Source organism: Nomascus leucogenys, chromosome 16, assembly GCF_006542625.1.
Source record: "Nomascus leucogenys isolate Asia chromosome 16, Asia_NLE_v1, whole genome shotgun sequence".
Lineage (NCBI taxonomy): Eukaryota > Metazoa > Chordata > Mammalia > Primates > Hylobatidae > Nomascus > Nomascus leucogenys.
This window is the reverse complement of record NC_044396.1, coordinates 71,724,796-71,746,162: the sequence shown is the minus strand read 5'-3', so window position 1 is coordinate 71,746,162 and position 21,367 is coordinate 71,724,796. Positions and strand designations below refer to the sequence as shown.

The 21,367-nt window shown below is 37.9% G+C and overlaps 1 protein-coding gene across 2 annotated transcripts in view; it reads left to right on the top strand.

The window, feature by feature from the left end:
• The window catches only part of TAF2 (TATA-box binding protein associated factor 2), a 108,838-nt gene that overhangs the window by 8,574 nt on the left and 78,897 nt on the right, over positions 1 to 21,367 (top strand). For both annotated transcript variants that reach the window (XM_012508762.2, XM_003256157.4), the window contains exons 3-6: positions 2,771 to 2,931; positions 15,695 to 15,813; positions 18,069 to 18,210; positions 20,228 to 20,459. In XM_012508762.2, coding sequence (XP_012364216.2) covers positions 2,771 to 2,931; positions 15,695 to 15,813; positions 18,069 to 18,210; positions 20,228 to 20,459 — 654 coding nt within the window. The remainder of the gene's footprint in view (positions 1 to 2,770; positions 2,932 to 15,694; positions 15,814 to 18,068; positions 18,211 to 20,227; positions 20,460 to 21,367) is intronic.

Here is a 21,367-nt window from a genome sequence, read left to right as displayed (position 1 = left end):
AAGACCCTGTCTCTGAAAAAAAAAGAAAAAAAAAAGACAAGAGTATGAGCCTTCAGCAAATGTTGGGGAATTTCATAGATATTAATGAAGAAGCATAAAGGATGGTGTACCTGTATAGCATGAACACAAAGGATAAACAGAAAAGAATAACAAAAGCATTTATTAAGCATATACTAGATGCCAGCTATAATTTTAAGTGATTTCCTTGTAAGTTTTTCAGTTGTCTTTGTTTTTTGAGATGTGATCTTGCTCTGTCACCCGTGTCACAATCACGACTTGCTGCAGCCTCAACCTCCCAGGCTCAAGCAGTCCTTCCACCTCAGCCTCCCCAGTAGCTGGAACTACAGCCACCATGCCTGGCTAATTTTTTAATAGTTTGTAGAGATAGGGTCTTGCTATGTTGACCAGGTTGTTGACCAAGCTGGTTCTGAACTCCTGGACTCAAGCAGTCCTTCTGCCTCAGCCTCCCAAAGTGCTAGGATTACAGGTGTGAGCCCATGCCTGGCTGTTGGGTTGTCATAGTAACACTAATAGGCCAGTAATGTCATTTTTTATGGGGAAACTGAGGCACAGTGAGCTGGAGTTACTAGCCCAAGATCATACAGTTACTAAGTGGTAGAGCTAGGATTTGAATACAGGGAGTCTACCTCCAGAACACCTGCTTTTCACGATGACACTACACTGTCCTTAACCTTGTAGTGTACATTAAATAAAATCCTATAAGTGGCCCAGAAGTAGTCGTGGAAACTAGGAGAATGCCTATTTTCCACTACCCTCATTTATAGTGAATGGGAGAGTAAGTAGGAGGATTCAGGAACCATTTCATTTAAGGCAAGAGGGTAGAGAGGGAGTTTTAGAAAAGGTTGAAAGGCACAGGGGAAATGTTTAAAATGGAATGTGGGCTCCAGGAGAATCTGTGAAGTGGTGGGGAGAGAGCAAGAAGCAAGGAGTGAGAAGCTAGATGACCTGAGGGGCTTGCAGTTATGCCAGTGGCTAAGGGCGGCAGAGATTGAAGACTTGTAGAGGTTAATGGGTCTGAATGTTTCAGGCAGGTGTAGGTTAGATCCCTAGGTGGTGGCAGAGGCCTGATGGTGGAAGGAGACTGGGCTTTTCCTATCTTCCTGAAATACATTTCATCATTCTATTGTTACCAGAGTTTAGAAAGCCAGATGCTGTTCTTATGTCCCACCCAAGTAGCAGTTGACAGTACTTTCTTTAATCTTTTGTTTTGTAGTTGTCTTGGTTCTAATTCTTGTCTTTCAGCTGATCCAAGCTCATTTAAATTTAGAATAGTCATTGGATGACAGATAGGCTAATTAAAAGGAATTCTGGTCTTCCTTCATACAGCAGCTCATAGTTTACAACTTTAAACACAGAATCTTTATCAACTTTATTTTGGCCTTTGCTCTTTTGTTCTCTGTGTTTCTAACTCACAGATATGTGCAGATTGTTCTAATTTAAGAGTGTATGGCTCTCCTCTTACTTGGGAATTGAGAACAAAGGGGCTACAGAATCTCTAGGCTTTCTTGAGCAGTAGGTCTAAATGTTACCTAAAAACAATTCTTGCATATTATTTAAAACCCTTGTACCCACAGGCATTATGGCATAGTGGGAATTGTTTGGAATTATTTAGTTGTGTTTGAATCTCTAGTCTCTACTTATTACTGACCGATTTTTTTGCCTTTGTTATCTTTAAAAAGTTAACTTTTTTTTTAATACTTTACAGTAGTATTTATAGCTTCTCTGTAGAAAGTATAAAGTACTTGTTTACTTATGTAGAAAGTATATAAGTACTTGTCTCTTAGAGTTGGTATTAGGATTAGAGGGAACATAGGAAAGTATCTAGTGTAATGTCTGGTACATGGTAGCAGCCATTATAATCTAGTCCTCTATGATTGCTATCTCAATTTTGTCTTAGATATTTCTGTTATAGCCTCTGAAATTTTTCTGTTCACTTTGGAGCCCCTGAAATATTGCTATTTCATGCCCTCCCTTGTTTTATGTTTGAGTGCATAAATTTTCAACCCAGGATATTAAAATCAATTGACATATATTCTGTGTTTCATCTGTTCGTCTCTCCCATTGATTCAATACAAGAGGGTGGTGGGCAGTCTGTATTTAACTGTTTTTCATGTGTTGGATACAGAGACCATTGTTTGCTACCATACAGCTAACATGGTAGAACTACATATGGCCTCTGGACTACTTGATAGGAAGTGATTGAACACTGTGACGTATGTGCTGCTCCTGGATATAGCAGCAGAGTCTTCCTACTTGCCTTGGTATCTTTTGTAGCTCTTGCCATTTTACATGTCCTAATTTACTCATGAGCAGAAACTCATACTTGTTAGCTTCAGTGGTATAATTTTTTACCCCTTTTTTTTCTGCCATGTTCTTTAACTCATCAACCTTCTGGTTTTGATTCTCTTTCTGCTCTATCATTTTTTTTGTCTTCCCTTTTTAGGTCCTAGTCTGTTTAGAAATTCTTGTTTTTGAGAGTAGCAAGCCCTTTTACTTTTTTCTGACTACCTAATTTTCACTGATAGTGAATATGAACCACCAGGATGATGAAGTATACATAACTCACACCCATTCAGTCACTAGGACAATCATGTTTGAAATTAAGATACTTGGAGAGCATATGTATGTATGTAGCTATTTGGGATTTTGTCTCTGGAGTATAATATGTGTATAAGTGGTAAAAATAAAAGAAATATATTCTGAAACATACCAGTCTTTATAATGAAGTTGTTATTCTCTATCTTTACAGGGATTTGTGGAACTGACTATATTTCCCACAGTTGCAAACTTGAATAGAATCAAGTTGAACAGCAAACAGTGTAGAATATACCGAGTAAGAATCAATGATTTAGAGGCTGCTTTTATTTATAATGACCCAACCTTGGAAGTTTGTCACAGTGAATCAAAACAGTAAGTTATGCACTTTAAAAGTCACTATTTTTAACAGTTTTGAAAAAATGTTTTTAATGATTGGATTAGTTTTTCTCAAAGTATTTTTTTTTAGATCGTTAATAGGCTCTGAATCCCAATCTTTTTTTTTTATCTGTTTTACCACTCTGTACATTTGGTTCAAGTGATTTTGCTAGCTGTGCCCAACGTAGTTACTAAGTTTCCCTTCTTCATGTTAAAACTCTAAGGAAGTATTATCTGGGAACTTTAATTAGATTTTCTTAGTCATTTTTTTACTTTCAATGTTTTTCTTAACTATTTACTTCATAAATATTGAAAGTAATTTTCAGTGGGTTAGATGGTCACTGTAATCTGTAGACCAGAGGCTACTTTAAAATATTCTATAAAAAAGTTTTAGAAAGTAGCTAATGAAATTGACTGCATTAAGCTATCTTATAAACATATTAGGTCTAAAGTAGCTCATTTCTTCACCTTAGATAAATACTACATCTATTGAGGCTACTTCTGATTTTTATCATTAAACATATATTGCTGTTATCAGTTTTATGTTCTACTTTTTCTATTTCATACTTTGTTTCCATTTTCTGTGTGTGTGTATGGGCTTCATTTTTTGTCATCTTTATGGTTAAATAATACTCCATTTGCTCAGTGTACTATAGTTTGTATAATTATTCTCCAGTTGTTTGGCATTTTGCAGTCATAAGTAGTGAGTGAATGTTTTGTCACATACACATTTTTTTCTCTTTGATTATTTTACTTGTCATTTCTAATGGCTGTTTTCAGTATTTTACTTGATTGTGCCCTAGTATTTAAATTTATACTACTTTAAATACTATCAAGTACACTTGAGGGCACTTGCTTTTTCAAAGCTTTGATAACATTGGGTTATATCATTTCTGTGATTCTTTGTGTTTTGGGGTAGGATGCCAAAACTTTATCATAAACTTTTTAGTCGGGATGATGTTTTAACTAGTCCAGATGTGTAATGCCTTAAGGCAGCAGTTCTTAAAGTGTGATTCCCAGACAAGCATCAGCATCAACTGGGAACTTGTTTGACTGGCCAGTTCTCAAGCAATACCCCAGACCTAAGGAATCAGAAATTGTGGGTGGGCTCCTATAGTTTGTGTTTTAACAAGCTTGCCAGGTGATTCTGATACAGACAGAAGCTTGAGAACCACTGCCATAAGCAATTGCAAAGGTGTAGAAGGGAGGCTTATTTTTAGACATATTTATGGTCCCAATAATCATTGGTTTAAAATTTTTCACATTTAGAGAGGAGATACACAAATGGGATTAGAAAAATTCAGGGAATCCCTGATATACTCCTGTAACTTTCCATTTCACAAAGGTGAGTTGTTGAAATTACGTTGCTTTTAAAGCCACATTTGTAGAACTGACATAAAAATACTTATTAGAAAATTATCTGCATCCCTTTCCCCCCAGAAAACAAAAACAAAAACTTCTACCTTTGGGGAAGTTAGTATACACCACTAATAAATGGAAAGGTCACCTGATAAAGAGTAGATAGAGGACCCATTACCTTGCCAGAAGGCCAAAATATCCACCCTGTCAAGCCTAGAACTCTGCATTTGATAATAGGGTAAGATGCCTGTTTGTCAGTCACAAAAGACAGTGTCTGTACATCTTTTTTACTAATTATTTGTTGCTGCCCAGGTCTCAAGATAATCTGTTAAGTGTAATGACAGGGCTCCTCGTCTGTTAAGGAAACAAGCTTTACTTCGCTCTTTTTATTTTGATGATATTCCCTAAAATTTTTCTCTAGTGATAATGGAAGATGTCTCATTACTTTTAGTGTTCTAAATCAGCAGTTTCATGGAAGACAGTTTTTCCACGGACCAGGGGGGCAGAGGGGGTTTTGGATGAAACTTCCACCTCGATCATCAGGCATTAGATTCTCATAAGTAGTGTGCGACCTAGATCTCTTGCATGCACAGTTCACAATAGAGTTTGGGCTCCTGTGAGAATCTAGTGCTGCTGGTGATCTGACAGGAGGCAGAGCTCAGAAGGTAATGCTTGCTCACCTGCTACTCACCTCCTGCTGTGTGGCCTGGTTCCCAACAGGCCACAGACCTGTGTATATATTATATTTATAATATAAAGAATGAAAAGGAAGTTATAAAAGAGAATCTTTTCAAAGGTTAGGCTAGGAAATTGGGAAAGATGAAATGTATTTAAAGTTTTTCATTCAACTAGAACCATAGCTCTGTTGGCCATGGCCACTTAGTAAATGCTTGACTAATAATTGACTACTATACTTGACTATCCCTGCTTTTTTGCTTAGTTTTAGAATCTTGATTACTCTTTAAGGGAGGTGATTTTTCAATATTTTTTGCTTCTGTTTATCCTCTGAATTACTCAAAAAGAATTTGAAATTTATTTTAGAGTTTTATTAGACAAAAGTTTTAGAAAGTAGCTAATGAAATTAGCATGAAGGATAAACAAGTATAGGATGGTGGATACTCACTATTAAGTTACTGCACAATTCCTAGAGGAAAACTGCAGATTTGTGTCTTACATTTCTGTCTGCCATAGCAAAGAGGGTTTTTAAGATTCATAAGACGTGACAAAAACATACCAATTATTCAGAAGAAATATTATGTTTATTGGCCGTTAGATATGAAAAAGACAAGTGAAAGATGTTATTTTTAAAGAGAACTTTGGGAAAGGCAGATAGCTAAGGCCTTTAGCATGCTCCTAGATGCTTCTGTTACTTATTTCTAAAATAACTTTCTTTAATGAACCAATAAAGCTAAAACAGAAATTAAATATAGCAGTTTTGAAATTAAAAGTGAAACATCAAATTCAGTGGTAAATTTGATTTTACCATTGCTTTTACATACAAGTATGTCTTAACACCGAAAGAAGTACTATTTAATCACGTTTTCTTATTATTTGTTTTAAAGTTAAGGTGCCATGCCCTCCCTATTTTTGATTGAAAGAGTGTGCTTACAGGCCTGGTGCGGTGGCTCACGCCTGTAATCCCAGCACTCTGGGAGGTCGAGGCGGGCAGATCACGAGATCAGGAGATCGAGACCATCCTGGCTAACAAAGTGAAACCCCGTCTCTACTAAAAAAAAAAAAAAAATACAAAAAATTAGGCGGGTGTAGTAGTGGGTGCCTGTAGTCCCAGTTACTTGGGAGGCTGAGGCAGGAGAATGGCGTGAACCTGGGAGGCGGAGCTTGCAGTGAGCCGAGATTGCGCCACTGCACCCCAGCCTGGGTGACAAAGTGAGACTCCATCTCAAAAAAAACAAAAAAGAGTGTGCTACAATGGTTGAGATTCAGCTCCTTTGAACTGTAGAGGAATATAAGGAAAAGAAACATTTGGATAAGAGGCTGAAAGGCATTTCTATCTATTTTATCCGACTGTTAGCTGACATGTTACATTACGTATACTAACAATTTAAAAACATACTGGTTATGTAACATGTATAAGCGGCTGTCTTTTTGCTTTACTATTTGTCAGTAAAATAATTCAGCACTTGAAGTTTTTCTACATATATTTTGTGTGTGAATCTTATGGATTGTAGATAGATTGTAGATTGTCTCCACAGGAGCTACACTTTGGTGTTTTTGTTTTTGCTGTACTTCTCTTTTCTTAGAAAAAGTTAAATGTAGACTTTGTCAGAGAAACTGTCTCTGTGGATGGGTAACCTAGCTCTTTTTCCTCTTTGTTTTGTTCCTGGATAGGCTTTGCGTCTTTTTCTTTTCCTTTTTTTTTTTTTTTTTTTTTTTTTTTTTTAAGACCAAGTCTTGGCTGGGTGTGGTGGCTCATGCCTTTAATCCCAGCCGAGGCAGGCGGATCACGAGGTCAGGAGATCGAGACCATTCTGGCTAACACGGTGAAACCCTGTCTCTACTAAAAATACAAAAATTTAGCTGGGTGTGGTGGCAGGCGCCTGTAGTCCCAGCTACTCGGGAGGCTGGGGCAGGAGAATGGCGGGAACCCAGGAGGCGGAGCGTGCAGTGAGCAGAGATACAGCCGCTGCACTCCAACCTGGGCGACAGAGCGAGACTCCGTCTCAGAAAAAAAAAAGACCAAGTCCCGCTCTGTCATCCAGGCTGGAGTGCAATGGTGCAATCTCTGATCACTGCAACCTCCGCCTCCCAGGTTCAAGCGATCCTCCTGCCTCACCCTCCCAAGTAGCTGGGATTATAGGCACACGCCACCACACCTGGCTAATTTTTGTATATTTAGTAGAGACGGGGTTTCACCATATTGATCAGGTTGATCTCGAACTTATGACCTTGTGATCTGCCTGCCTCGGACTCCCAAACTTCTGGGATTACAGGCGTGAGCCACCGCACCTGGCGAGGCTTTGCCACTTTGAGAAGCCACCCCCGCCCCACTTTTTTTTTTTTTTTTTTAAGACTAGAGTCTTGCTTTGTCGCCCAGGCTGGAGTGCAGTGACACGATCTTGGCCCACTGCAACCTCCACCTCCCGGGTTCAAGCGATTCTCCTGTCTCAGCTTCCCTAGTAGCTGGGACTACAGGCGTGCACCACCACACCTGGCTAATTTTTTTTTTTTTTTTTTTTGTATTTTTGGTAGAGACAGTGTTTCACCACATTGGCCAGGTTGGTCTCGAACTCCCGACCTCGTGATCCGCCTGCCTCAGCCTCCCAAAGTGCTGGGATTACAGGCATGAGCCACCACATCCAGCCAAGAAGCCCTTTTTTATTTTACTTGAAATGTCCCAACTTTTCTCAGTGTCAAAAATGAGTTTAATTTCCACCAAGGAGGGGCAGCGGAAATGAAATTATCTATTTTAGTATATAAATGAAGTAGTTATCCAGTTATAATGATTTTTTTAAATTGCTGTGTTTTTTTTTTTAAAGATTTTGTAGATTCTATATTTTAATGCAGACTTCTACGTGGAGTTTAAAATTGTTTCATTAATGTCACATAATAGAAATTGGTAATTCCCTTATTGATTATGGTTAAGTAATAGCAACAGTTTAACTCAGCTACGATGCTGCACTGCCAGTTGGTTTATTAGTATTAGAATTAAGTTATCTTAGAGTTGGAGGGACATTAGAGTTTATTTAGTTTAAACTTCAACATGAAGCCTTACTATTTCATCTTCTACTTGAATACTTCCAGTTCGGCAGGGCTCATAATATGTTTTTCTTAATTTTTTTATTTTTATATTTTTAAAGACAGAGCCTTGCTCTGTCACCCAGGCTGGAATGCAGTGGTGCGATCATAGCTTACTGCAGCCTTGAACTCCTGCACTCAAGCCATCATCTACCTTAGCTTCTCGAGTAGCTGGGACAATATGTGCATGCCACCATGTTGGTTAATTAATTTATTTTTTATTTTTTACCAGATACATGGTCTCACTATGTTGCCTAAACTGGTTTTGAACTCCTGGCCTCAAGTGGTCCTTCTGCCTTGGTCTCCTAAAGTGCCGCAATTACAGGCGTGAGCCACCATGCCTGGTCCTCATTATATTTTAACGCACCCCTTTCATTATTTCTAAATGCTGGAAAGTTCTTTATTACATTGAGCTACAGTTTGTTTTGCCTTAATAGTCACAAACTTAATCCTAATTAAATAAATACCTTTCCCCTAAGTTTTCTCTTCTTCAGGCTACGGAATTACTGAGGTTATTCTCGACCATTCCTCATGTTAGAAACTCTTTCTCAATTTATTTCCATCCTCTTTGTCCTTCTCTGGATAATCTCAGATTTGATACTGTGTTTTCTTAAATGTGGTAATCCCAGAACTCTAGATATGGTTCTTCCTACTTGGACTAATCAGTGTATACATTCTAGTAGATCCATTTTGTACTTTATCCAGATACAGTATTTCTAGTAGCTTGAAACTCATTTGCCTTTTAAAAGTTGTTTTAGGATTAAAAATCACAAACCAAATATCCACTGTCCTCAAGAGAATCACCTAACACCCATAAGGATTCTTGTAGACTCACAGTAAAGGGGTAGCTATTCTTTTATATCAGATAGCAGGAGTAGCTATTCTTTTATATCAGATAAAACACATTAAAGCAACATAAATAGTCATTTGTTAAAAGAAGATATACAAATAGCCAACACATATAAAGAAATTCTCAGCATCACTAATGATCAGGGAAATGCAAATTAAAACCACAATGACATACACCTTATCCCAGCCAGAATGGCCATTATGAAAAAGTAAAAACAAAAACAAAAAAAACCAGATGTTGGCATGGATATGGTAAAAAGGGAATGCTTATACACTGCTGGTGGGAAGTAAATTAGTACAACCTGTGTGGAAAACAGTATGGAGTGTTCAAGTAGATCTATCATTTGATCTAGCGTTCTTACTACTGGCTATCTCTTCAAAGGAAAATAAGTCCCTATGTCAAAAAAGACATCTACATGTCTATGTTTATTGTAGCACCATTCACAATTGCAAAGATATGGAACCAGCCTAAGTCCACATTAACTGATGAGTGGATAAAGGAAATGTGGTATGTGTACGTGTGTGTGTATGTATATACATGTGTATATACACACATACACCACATATACACACACACACACACACACACACCCATGGAATACTACTCAGCCATAAAAAAATAATGAAATGTGTTTTGTAGCAACGTGGCTGGAACTGGAGGCCAGTATTCTGAGTGAAGTAACTCGGAAATGGAAAGCCAAATACCATATGTTCTCATTTTTTATTTGTATGTTGAAATCTAAACCATCAGATTATTCGAGACTAAGCTATGGGTATGTGAAGACATACAGAGTGATAGAAGTCTGGATATTGAAGACTCAGAAGCAGGGAGGAGGGAGAGATTTAAAAAATGATATTGGGTACAGTGTACACTACTTGGGCAACAGGTACACTAAAATCTCAAACATTCCTATTGTAAAATTCATCTATGTAACCAAAAACCACTTGTACACAAAAAGCTATTGAAATGAAAAAAAAAAAAAAAAATGAGGTGGCAATCACATTCGGCTCCCTGTCTTGAGCTATCAATACCTTGAAACTGCTTGTTATCGCCCAGGTAGTTAGTTAACCTAACAATGTCACATAGGATACTATAACCCACAGAGTTATAATATAGTATTTTAAGCTATAGCTTAAAAATATATAGCCAATCACTAATCAATGCTATTTCTTTAAACCAATGAGAATCCCTGACAGACAGTGTTGTGTCAACCCACTTCCTGTCCCTCTTTTTTGTCTTTAAAAACTTGCATGCAACAAAGTTTAAATGGAGGCCATATCCAAGGTTACTTGGGTGAGTCTTCTGAGCAGCTGTCGTCACTTTGGCTCACGTAAACTCTCTAAATTAAAAAAAAAAAAAAAAGTTGCATTTGTAGTTGGATCAAATTTGAGCTTGTAAGCAGTGAAACCCCTAGGCTTTTTCATAGGAAAACCTGGTAAGGTAGATTTTTCACTCAGCAGCCTTATGTCATGGTTCCAGGTTAAATTTTGTTTTGATTATTTTTAGAGTCATCCTTATTCATTGTGGTTTTGGCTTATTACTTTAATTTTTCAGTTTGTGAAAATTTATCGAGCTGTTTACTAGGGTGTGTGTAGCTTTCTGATTTACCTCCATAAAAATTTACTTCTATAAAAAAATTTTTAAATAGAGGGAAAGTTTACAAATAATTGAAACTGAAGTTTTATAAAATCTGCACCTATAGTTTTAAGAGGCAAATGTTCTTTATTTGACAAACGATTATCAGATTACATTAATTTAATATGGATATTTAAAATTCTTAGAGAAAATTATATCTATTCCCTTAATTTACTAATTTTTCAATATCTCTCTATTGCATTTCTTCTCTTTAAGTTGCATTTCCATAAGGAGGATTGAGAGATGGGGATGGTAGAGGTTATAGGGCAAGGACATATTAAATATTTTATAGTCATTATTATTCTGAAAATTGAAAACACATTATAATTTTACACTGTAATTTTTGACTTCTATGAAGTTATTATGAAAGAAGACATTTGATTTGTGTATTGAAATCTAAACCATCAGATTATTTGAGACTGGCCTCCCAGTTGATTCCATTTATAATGACTCACTCATGTTATTTGGACCACTTCACCTTTTCTCAGGAAATGAGATTAAATGAAAATAATTTCCCATAAAAAAACAAATAACTCTAATATGTAATGTTTAAATCTGGCTTTCTTTTTGTACAATAGTTATTTTATTTTTGCATTTCCCTGATAACTTGGGGTGGAATACAAGTTTTGCAATCATCAAATTTTATGTTTTTGAAATTTTATTGAAAATAAATTACACTCTATAGATAAAATAGTCCTTAAAATTAGATGGTGTGTTAAGTAAGTGCTGACAAGGATTTGGAGCAACTGGCACTTTCAGATCTTGCTGATGGCAATGCAGAATGGTACAATGTTTCTTCTGAAACAGTTTTGTAGATTTTTAGAAAGTTAAATGTGTTTACCATATGACTCAGTAGTCCCATTGTTAGATATTTGTACTACAGAGATGAAGCTTATATTCACACAAAAACCTGTACACAAATGTTCATAACAGTTTTATTTCACACTTCCAAAGCTGAAAATAACCAAAATGCCCTTCAGCTGGTCAATGGATCAACAAACTGATACAGTCTATACAATATAATACCACTCAATGGCAAAAGGATCAAATTATTAATATATGTAACAACTTGGGTGAATTTCAAAAACCTAGTGACACAAGCCAGTCTCAAAGGGTAGGATTCTATGTGATTCCATTTATTTGACACAAAGGATAGCATAAGGGACTTTTTGGGGTTGATAGAACTGTTCTATATCCTGATTTTGGTGGTGAACTGAATCTGTACATATGTTAAAATTTATACAACTGTAGACCCCCCAAAAAGGTTTTTTTATTGTATGATAATGTAAAAAAACAAGCATACCTCCTTTATTGTGCTTTGCTCTATTGTGCCTCACAGATACTGTTTTTTTTTACAAATTGAAGGTTTGTGATAACCTTACATATGCCATTTTTCCAACAACACGTGCTCATTTCATGTCTCTGTGTCACATTTTTGTAATTCTTGCAGTATTTCAAACTTTTTCATTATTATATCTGTTAAGGTAATCTGTGATCAGAGATCTTTGATATTACAGTTGTAATTGTTTTGGGGACGCCACAGATGGCATCCATATAAGATGGCAAACTTAAATGATAAACATTGTGTGTGTTTCCTGTCTCTGTCCCCGTCCTCGGGCCTCCCTATTTGCTGAGACACACAATATTGAAATTAGGTCAATTAATAACCCTACAATGGCCTCTGAGCATGCAAGTGAAAGGAAGAGTCTCATATCTTTCACTTTAAACCAAAAGCTATAGAAATGGTTAAGCTTAGGGAGGAAGGCCAAAGGAAAAGTTCTTGAAGGAAATTAAAAGTACTGCTCCAGTGAATACACAAATGATAAGAAAATGAAACAGTCTTATTGCTGATGCGGAGAAGGTTTTAAAGATCTGGATAGAAGATCAAACCAGCCACACCATCCCTTAAGGCCAAGCCTAATCCAGAGCAAGGCCCTAACTCTCTTCAGTTCTGTGAATGCTGAGAGGTGAGGAAGCTGCAGAAGAACATTTTGAAGCTAGGAGAGGCTGGTTCATGAGATTTAAGAAAAGAAACTTTGTCCGTAACATGAAAGTGCAAGGTGAAGCAACAAGTGCTAATGTAGAAGCTGCAGCAAGTTATCCAGAAGATTTAGCTAAGGTTTTTGATGAAGGTTGCTACACTAAGCAACAGATTTTCAATGTAGATGAAACAGCCTTCTACTAGAAGAAGATGCCATCTGGAACTTTCCCAGCTAAAAAGAAGTCAGTGCCTGGCTTCAAAGGACAGGCTGACTCTTTTATTAGGGGCTAATGCAGCTGGGAACTCTTAAGTTAAAGCCAGTGCTCATTTACCATTCCAAAAAATCCTACGGCCCTTAACAATTATGCTAAATCTATTCTTCCTGTTCTCTGTAAATGAAGCAACAAAGCCTGGATGACAACAGGTGTTCACAGTATGGCTTACTGAATTGAATATTTTAAGCCCACTGTTGAGATTACTGGTCAGAAGAAGAGTCCTTTCAATATGGTACTGCTTATTGACAAGACACCTGGTTACCCAAGAGCTCTGATGGAGATGTACTAGATTAATACTGTTTTTATGTGTGCTAACATAACATCTATTCTGCAGCCTATGGATTAAGGAGTAATTTCTGCTTTCAAGTCTTATTATTTAAGAAATGCATTTCATAAGGTGATAGCTGCCATAGATAGTGATTCCTCTGAGGGATCTGGACAAAGTCAGTTGAAACCCTGAAAAGGATTCACCATTCTGGATGCCATTAAGGACATTCATGATTTAGGGAGGAGGTCAAAACATCAACATGAGCAAGAGTTTGGAAGAAGTTGATTCCAAACCTCATGGATGACTTTGAGGGGTTTAGAGAAGGAAGTAACTGCAGTTGTGGTAGAAATAGCAATGAAACTAGAATTAGAAGTGGAGCCTAAAGGTAAGACTGAATTGCTGCAATCTCATGATAACAACTTTAATGGATGGAGGAGTTGCTTCTTACGAATGAGCAAAGAAAGTGGTTTCTTGAGATGGGATCTACTGGTGAAGATGCTCTGAACATTTTTGGAATGTCAGTGTTCATTGTCATTGTCAACAATGTTTATTTAACAGAAAGAAATTATTAAAATATATTGAGAAGTCTTTTCACTTCCAGCACTCTGTGCTTTGTAGTTGTTACCTTGAATAGTTGTTAAAGCCATAGTTATATTATATCCTTCCTAATTGGTAGAGAGATTGATGAAGATGGAGAGGGAATGGCCTCTGTCAAGTTAAGAGTCTATAGCCTTAATGTTTCTTTAATGGCTTTTCTCATTTTATTTTTCCTTTAATTATTCTGTAGAGTATGTGGAACTTGTCTTTTTATTTTTATTTTTTAATTTTTTTGAGAAAAAGTCTCACTCTGTTGCCCAGGTTGGAGTGCAGTGGTGCAACCTCAGCTCACTGCAACCTCTGCCTCCCAGGCTCAAGCGATTCTCGTGCCTCAGCCTCCCGAGTAGCTGGGATTACAGGCATGCACCACCACGCCTGGCTAATTTTTGTATTTTTAGTAGACAGGGTTTCGCCATATTGACCAGGCTGGACTTGAACTCCTGTTCTCAGGTGATCCACCACCTCGGACTCCCAAAGTGCTGGGATTACAGGCATGAGCCACTGTGTCCAGCTAAAACTTGTCTTTTAACTAGATGAAAAAATTATTAAGCTATGGGAATGTCACTAATTTCACCTTGTGGCTACACCTAATGGCAGGATGGCAGACATAAAGGTGTACAATGAGGATGTGGCTCATGGTGTTTATGTATTTCATCTTGTATTCTTGCCCTTCCCATTCCATATCTTTTTCCTGTCTTTCATTTCTTTCGTTTTAAACTAATTTCAGCCAGGAAATGTAATATGTGTATATGTACACATATAAGTTGCTTTTATGGAGTACGATTTAAAAACCAGTTGGGAACAACATTTCACGTTTCCATAAGACTTTGTCGTATTGTTTTCATCAAATGGGAAATAAGGTCAGATAACTGTGGAACAAATATGTAGTAGTCTCTCCTGACATAGTGAATATAACAGTGAGCCTGCTGAAAATTCTCTGCTTCATTAAGCTTACATTGTGATGCACTAATGGGTGGAGGTAGGTGCTATTACATTTTGAGGAAGTGAGTCCCATCCTGATTTGTTTTAGACATGTTAATTTTTGTCAAATTATAAAGCTTGTTGAATCCATTCAGTTTTTTGCCACATTGATAGGGAATAATTATTTATTCAGTGCTTCACGTATTTTTTTTTTTTTTTTTTTTTTTTTTTGAGACGGAGTCTCGCTCTGTCGCCCAGGCTGGAGTGCAGTGGCGCGATCTCGGCTCACTGCAAGCTCCGCCTCCCGGGTTTGCGCCATTCTCCTGCTTCAGCCTCTCCGAGTAGCTGGGACTACAGGCGCCCGCCACCACGCCCGGCTAATTTTTTTTATTTTTAGTAGAGACGGGGTTTCACCGTGGTCTCGATCTCCTGACCTCGTGATCCGCCCACCTCGGCCTCCCAAAGTGCTGGGATTACAAGCGTGAGCCACCGCGCCCGGCCAGTGCTTCACGTATTCTTTACATTTGTATCAAAAAGGTATTGGCTTTGGCATTCCAAAATTAATGAAGAATGTGATAGTCATAATAGTCATGTAACTTGGTGAGTAGAATATATATTCTGTTGTATTCATAGATTAATAGTTTTTAACATGGTGAGTAGAACAAACCATTACTTGGCTAAAGAGTGTTTTTAGAAATTATATAAGAAGATAAAATGCTTACAAATAATTGGTATCAAATGATATTTAAGAAAATGCTCAGAGGCCAGTCGTGGTAGCTCATGCCTGTAATCCAAGCACTTTGGGAGGCCAAGGTGAATGGATCACTAGAGGTTAGGAGTTCGAGACCAGCCTGACCAACATGGTGAAACACCATCTCTACTAAAAATATAAAAATCAGCAGGTTGTGGTGGTGGGTGCCTGTAATCCTAGCTACTCTGGAGCCTGAGGGATGAGAATGCTTGAACCTGGAGGTGGAGGTTGCAGTGAGTTGAGATGGTGCCACTGAACTCTGGCCTGGGCAACAGAGTGAGACTTCATCTAAAAAAAAGAAAGAAAAAGAAAATGCTTGGGAAGATATATGTCTTATTATTAAAAGTTGGCTCTTTTTTTTCCCCAGGAGAAACCTCAATTATTTTTCCAATGCTTATGCAGCTGCGGTTAGTGCTGTGGACCCTGATGCAGGAAATGGAGAACTTTGCATTAAGGTTCCATCAGAGCTATGGAAACACGTTGATGGTAAAGCACCAAGAGTATATTGACTGTACACTAAAATCATGTTAGATTCAGAGACTAGAGAATTTTACATGAAAACTAATGATGCTGGCCAGGCACGGTGCCTCATGCCTGTAATCCCAGCACTTTGGGAGGCTGAGGCGGGTGGATCACCTAAGATCAGGAGTTCAAGACCAGCCTGGCCAACACGGCGAAACCCCATCTCTATTAAAAATACAAAAATTATCCCGGCATGGTGGTGGGCGTATGTAATCCCAGCTACTCAGGAGGCTGAGGCAGGAGAATTGCTTGAACCCAGGAGGTGGAGATTGCAGTGAGCTGAGGTCACACCTCTGCACTCCAACCTGTGCAACAGAGTGAGACTCTTGTCTAAAAAGAAAGAAAACACTAATGATATCAAAATTGATTGTAAATTAACCAGTTGAAATATACAGAATGGGTTGGAAGCTCTTTTTCTTATTAAGGATCACTGGCTAATAGGATAATATCATTTCAGGGCTGTGGAAAAAGCAATTTATTTCACTGTTGTTTTTTAAAGCAAAAAAAAAAATTTTTTTTTGTTTTTTTGAGACGGAGTTTCGCTCTTGTCGCCCTGGGTGGAGTGCAATGGCGTCATCTTGGCTCACTGCAACCTCTGCCTCCTGAGTTCAAGTGATTCTCCTGCCACAGCCACCGAGTAACTAGGGTTACAGTCTCCCACCATCACGCCTGGCTGATTTTTGTATTTTTAGTAGAGACAGGGTTTCACCATGTTGGCCAGGCTGGTCTCGATCTCATGACCTCAGGTGATCCACCCGCCTTGGCCTCCCAAAGTGCTGGGATTATAGGAGTGAGCCACCGCGCCCGGCCGTGAAAAATATTTTTAAAAAATCATATAGATAGAATCCGCACAATATCAAATTAGTTTAGAATTACAGCATTTTGTAGCAGGAAAGATCCTGAAAAATCTGGTTAAATTCCTTCTTTTTACAGAAGAGTAATCTGAAGTCTAATGAGAGTGAGTGACCTGCTGAACTTCACTTAGCAAATTATTGGTGAAGTTAAAGCTAAAACACATGGTTACTGATACTCAGTCTCCAGACTTTTTAAACCTTCTTTGTGTCTTATATAAAGTTTTAGCCATTGTAATATTGTGTATTAGCTTCTGCCTTGCTTATTTAGCCTTATAAATTAATCAAGATAAGGAAGTAAAAGACTTCTTGTTTTGTTTATTGGTTTCTGTTGTGGGTGCTGGGGATGGGGTAGGGTTTGTGGAGGAACTTACCCTAATTTAGGGGACAGACGTGGAAGTCATCATTGCATTTTTAGGGTTTGGAGGTAGTGCACATGATTGTAATGCTTGGAGGGAAATTAAAATCTTATGAAAGCAACGCAGTTTATAGTGAAGAAATCAAGCATAACAAAAAACGTGATAATAATGCAAATTCTCAAGTGGTGTTCCCTACTCTACCTCTCATCCTTGTACTCCCCAAAGTCACCTATGGTTAAGTTTGCAGGATAATGTAATAGGAGAAAGAACTTGAAAAATAAGTGTATTAGTCTGTTTTCATGCTGCTGATAAAGACATACCTGAGACTAGGAAGAAAAAGAGGTTTAATGAACTTATAGTTTCACATGGCTGGGGAGACCTCACAATCTTGGCAGAAGGCAAGGAGGAGCAAGTCATGTCTTATGCAATGGCGGCCAGCAAAAAGAGAGAGAGAGAGCTTGTGCAGGGCAACTCCCATTTTGAAAACCATCAGATCTTGTGACACTTACTCACTATCACAAGAACAACATGGGAAAGACTTGCCCCTGTGATTTAATTACCTCCTACTGGGTCCCTCCCATACCACGTGGGAGTTATGGCAGCTGCAAGATGAGATTTGGGTGGGGACACAGAGCCAAACTATATCAGTAAGTTTGGGGTTGGATTTGGAAGGCCTAAGTGTGCAGTGTGGGAGTTTTGGACTTTTTAGGCATTGTACATTGTCAGAAATGTTGAGAGGAGAATGTGGCGTAACCAAAGGTATATTTTGGGAAAATAATACAAGCAATAGTTATAATTGATTGGAGGTAGAAAACCAATAGGAGCAGCCTGTTGAGTTAATATAGGCAGACATATGGTAAAAGTCTAAACTAGGGTAAGTAGTGTGGTTTTTCATATAAATCTCAGTCCTCACTTCCATTTCATGTTCAGCATTAAATCTTTGTCTTTATTATATAGACCACTGTAACTTACTTATGTATCAATGTATGTATATGTTTATTTGTTGCAGAGTTAAAGGTCCTAAAGATACACATCAATTTTTCTTTGGATCAGCCCAAAGGAGGTCTTCATTTTGTGGTACCCAGTGTAGAGGGAAGTATGGCAGAGAGAGGTGCTCATGTTTTCTCTTGTGGGTATCAAAATTCTACAAGGTAGGTTATAGATTCTTAAATATTTCAATTAATTTATTTTTTTATTTTTATTTTTATTATTATACTTTAGGTTTTAGGGTACATGTGCACAATGTGCAGGTTTGTTACATATGTATCCATGTGCCATGTTGATTTCCTGCACCCATTAACTCGTCATTTAGCATTAGGTATATCTCCTAATGCTGTCCCTCCCTCCTCCCCCATTCAATTAATTTTTAAATTGCATTTTTTATGTATAAGCAAGACATACATTTAGTGTAATGTTTTATTTATTTACTAGTTTTATTCCCTCCCAAATTTAGACTTCTTTCAAATTACTTTCTGTTAGTCATTCCTCTTAAGTTTTTTTTTTTTTTTTTTTCAGACAGAGTCTTGCTCTGTCACCCTTGTTGGAGTGCACTGGAGTGCTGTCTCTGCTCATTGCAACCTGTGCCTCCTGGGTTCAAGTGATTCTCATGCCTCAGCCTCCTAAGTAGCTGGTATTACAGGCATTCACCACTACACTTGCCTAATTTTTTATATTTTTAGTAGAGGTGGGATTTCACCATGTTGGCCAGACTGGCCTTTAATTCCTGACCTCAAGTGATCTGCCCGCCTCGGCCTCCCAAAGTGCTGGGATTACAGGCATGAGCCACCATGCCCGACCCCTCCTCAATCTTAATCTCCCTTCTTCTCTCTCATTTTCATGTCTACTGTTCTAAAATAATCATCTCACTTGATTCCTTCTTTTTTAAAAACTTTGTATTGAAGTAAAACATACATACAGAAAATTGCACAGAATGTAAAGCTCGATGAGTTTTCACAAGTCAACAAGCCCACATAATTTACACCTAGAGACAAAGAATATTACAAGCATTATAGAGACCTCCTCTCACCTGCTTTCATACTCTACTTCCCCACTCCACATTCTACTACTCAACTCTGCTTATGTATTTATTTATTTTTGAAACAGAGTCTCACTCTTTTGTCCAGGCTGGAGTGCAGTGGCATAATCTTGGCTCACTGCAACCCGCACCTCCTGGGTTCCAGTGATTCTCCTGCCTATCCTCCTAAGTAGCTGGGACTACAGGCATGTGCCACCACACCTGGCTAATTATTGTATTTTTAGTAGAGACAAGGTTTCATCATATCTTTAGTAGAGATAGCCTGTTGCGCCGACTGGAGTACAGTGGCGCAATCTTGGCTCATGCACCCTCCACCTTCCAGGTTCAAGTGATCCTCCTGCCTCAGCCACTGGAGTAGCTGGGACTACAGGCAGATGCCACATGCCTGGCTAATTTTTGTATTTTTAGTAGAGACAGAGTTTCACCATGTTGGCCAGGCTGGTTTCGAACTCCTGACCTCAGGTAATCCACCTGCCTTAGCGTCCCATAGTGCTGGGATTACAGGTGTCAGCCACTGCGCCCAGCCTCTCCTCAGATTATTATAATAACTATTCTAAACCAGGGATGATGTCTTACACACTTTTATGCCTCAATACTAAGTACCTACCCTGTCACATAACACCTTACCTGAACTGATGAAAGCTGACTATAAATTTTATATCTAACTTAACCAGCACTCAGTTGGAATTTATACAATGTGTTACATACTCCAAAAAAGCAGTTTTATAATTTAATGGAATAAATTCTGAATATTAGTTATGCTTTATAAAACTTTTTGCTGTAAGCCTTTTTTAGTTTCTAGAAATGAATGCTGCATAAAAACTGACTAATATGCATATACAAGTTAAAATTATTTTTTAAAACACTGGAAACTAAGAATTGCTTAACTCTTTTTAGGGTTTGAACTGATGGTACCACATAATATATTTTCTTAATGTTGCCAAATAGTATTTGGAAACAGATTTTATTTTATCAGATTTTTTTCAGGTTGTACAGTAAAAAGCTTCAGTAGCCAAATAGCTAAAGGTTTTTGTTTGTTCATTTTCTAGAAATGCTAAAATAACTTGCATGTGGGGAAAACAATGTGGAGAACTCTTTGAATACATTTTCTATACTGTCAATCTTTTTTCTAGATTTTGGTTCCCTTGTGTTGATTCATACTCTGAATTGTGTACATGGAAATTAGAATTTACAGTAGATGCTGCAATGGTTGCTGTTTCTAATGGCGATTTGGTGGAGACAGTGTATACTCATGATATGAGGAAGAAAACTTTCCATTATATGCTTACCATTCCTACAGCAGCGTCAAATATCTCCTTGGCCATTGGACCATTTGAAATACTTGTAGATCCATACATGCATGAGGTAAGTCAGAGCTCTCCCCTCTTACTCTCCTCCTGGCCCTTTACTGCTTTTAAAAAGATAGATATTGGCAAGGCATGGTGGCTCATGCCTGTAATCCCAGCACTTTGGAAGGCCAAGGTGGGCGGATCACAAGGTCATGAGATTGAGACCATCCTGGCTAACACAGTAAAACCCTGTCATTACTAAAAATACAAAAAATAAAATAAAGAAAATTTGCTCATGTAAAAAAAATTTGGTTACACCACATTCTCCTCTCAACATTTCTGACAATGTACAATGCCTAAAAAGTCCAAAACTCCCACACTGCGTACTTAGGCCTTCCAAATCCAACCCCAAACTTACCGATATAGTTTGGCTCTGTGTCCCCACCCAGATCTCATCTTGCAGCTCGCATAACTCCCACGTGGTATGGGAGGGACCCGGTAGGAGGTAATTAAATCACAGGGGCAAGTCTTTCCCATGCTGTTCTTGTGATAGTGAATAAGTGTCACTTATACAAAACATGGAAATGTGCAGAAGTATTTTAAATATAAAGACTGTAAAAAGTTTTCCTTAAAACAAGCTGAGGTTGAGAAGAGTATCCTAAAAGAGGGTAACATTTAAACTCCGCTATTGGGAGTTTTTATCTCATATGAGAGGCTACCTGAACATATTGTGGAGTTCTCTAAAATACAGGGCAACGCAATGAAAACAAAATTTGGAAAAGAAAACATCCACTGCTATTTGTAGAAGACACCATTAAAAAGCTAGAGAAAAGAAATTAAGCATATAATTTGACCACGTATATCTCCACAGCATTTCTTTTAGTCATGTGAATAAAAATTGAGGGCAGCAGGCTTTTGGTGAGCTCCTCAGTTTGCCTTTTATATTTGCCTTGCTGAAATACAGAGGATTTGTAAAATCACTCG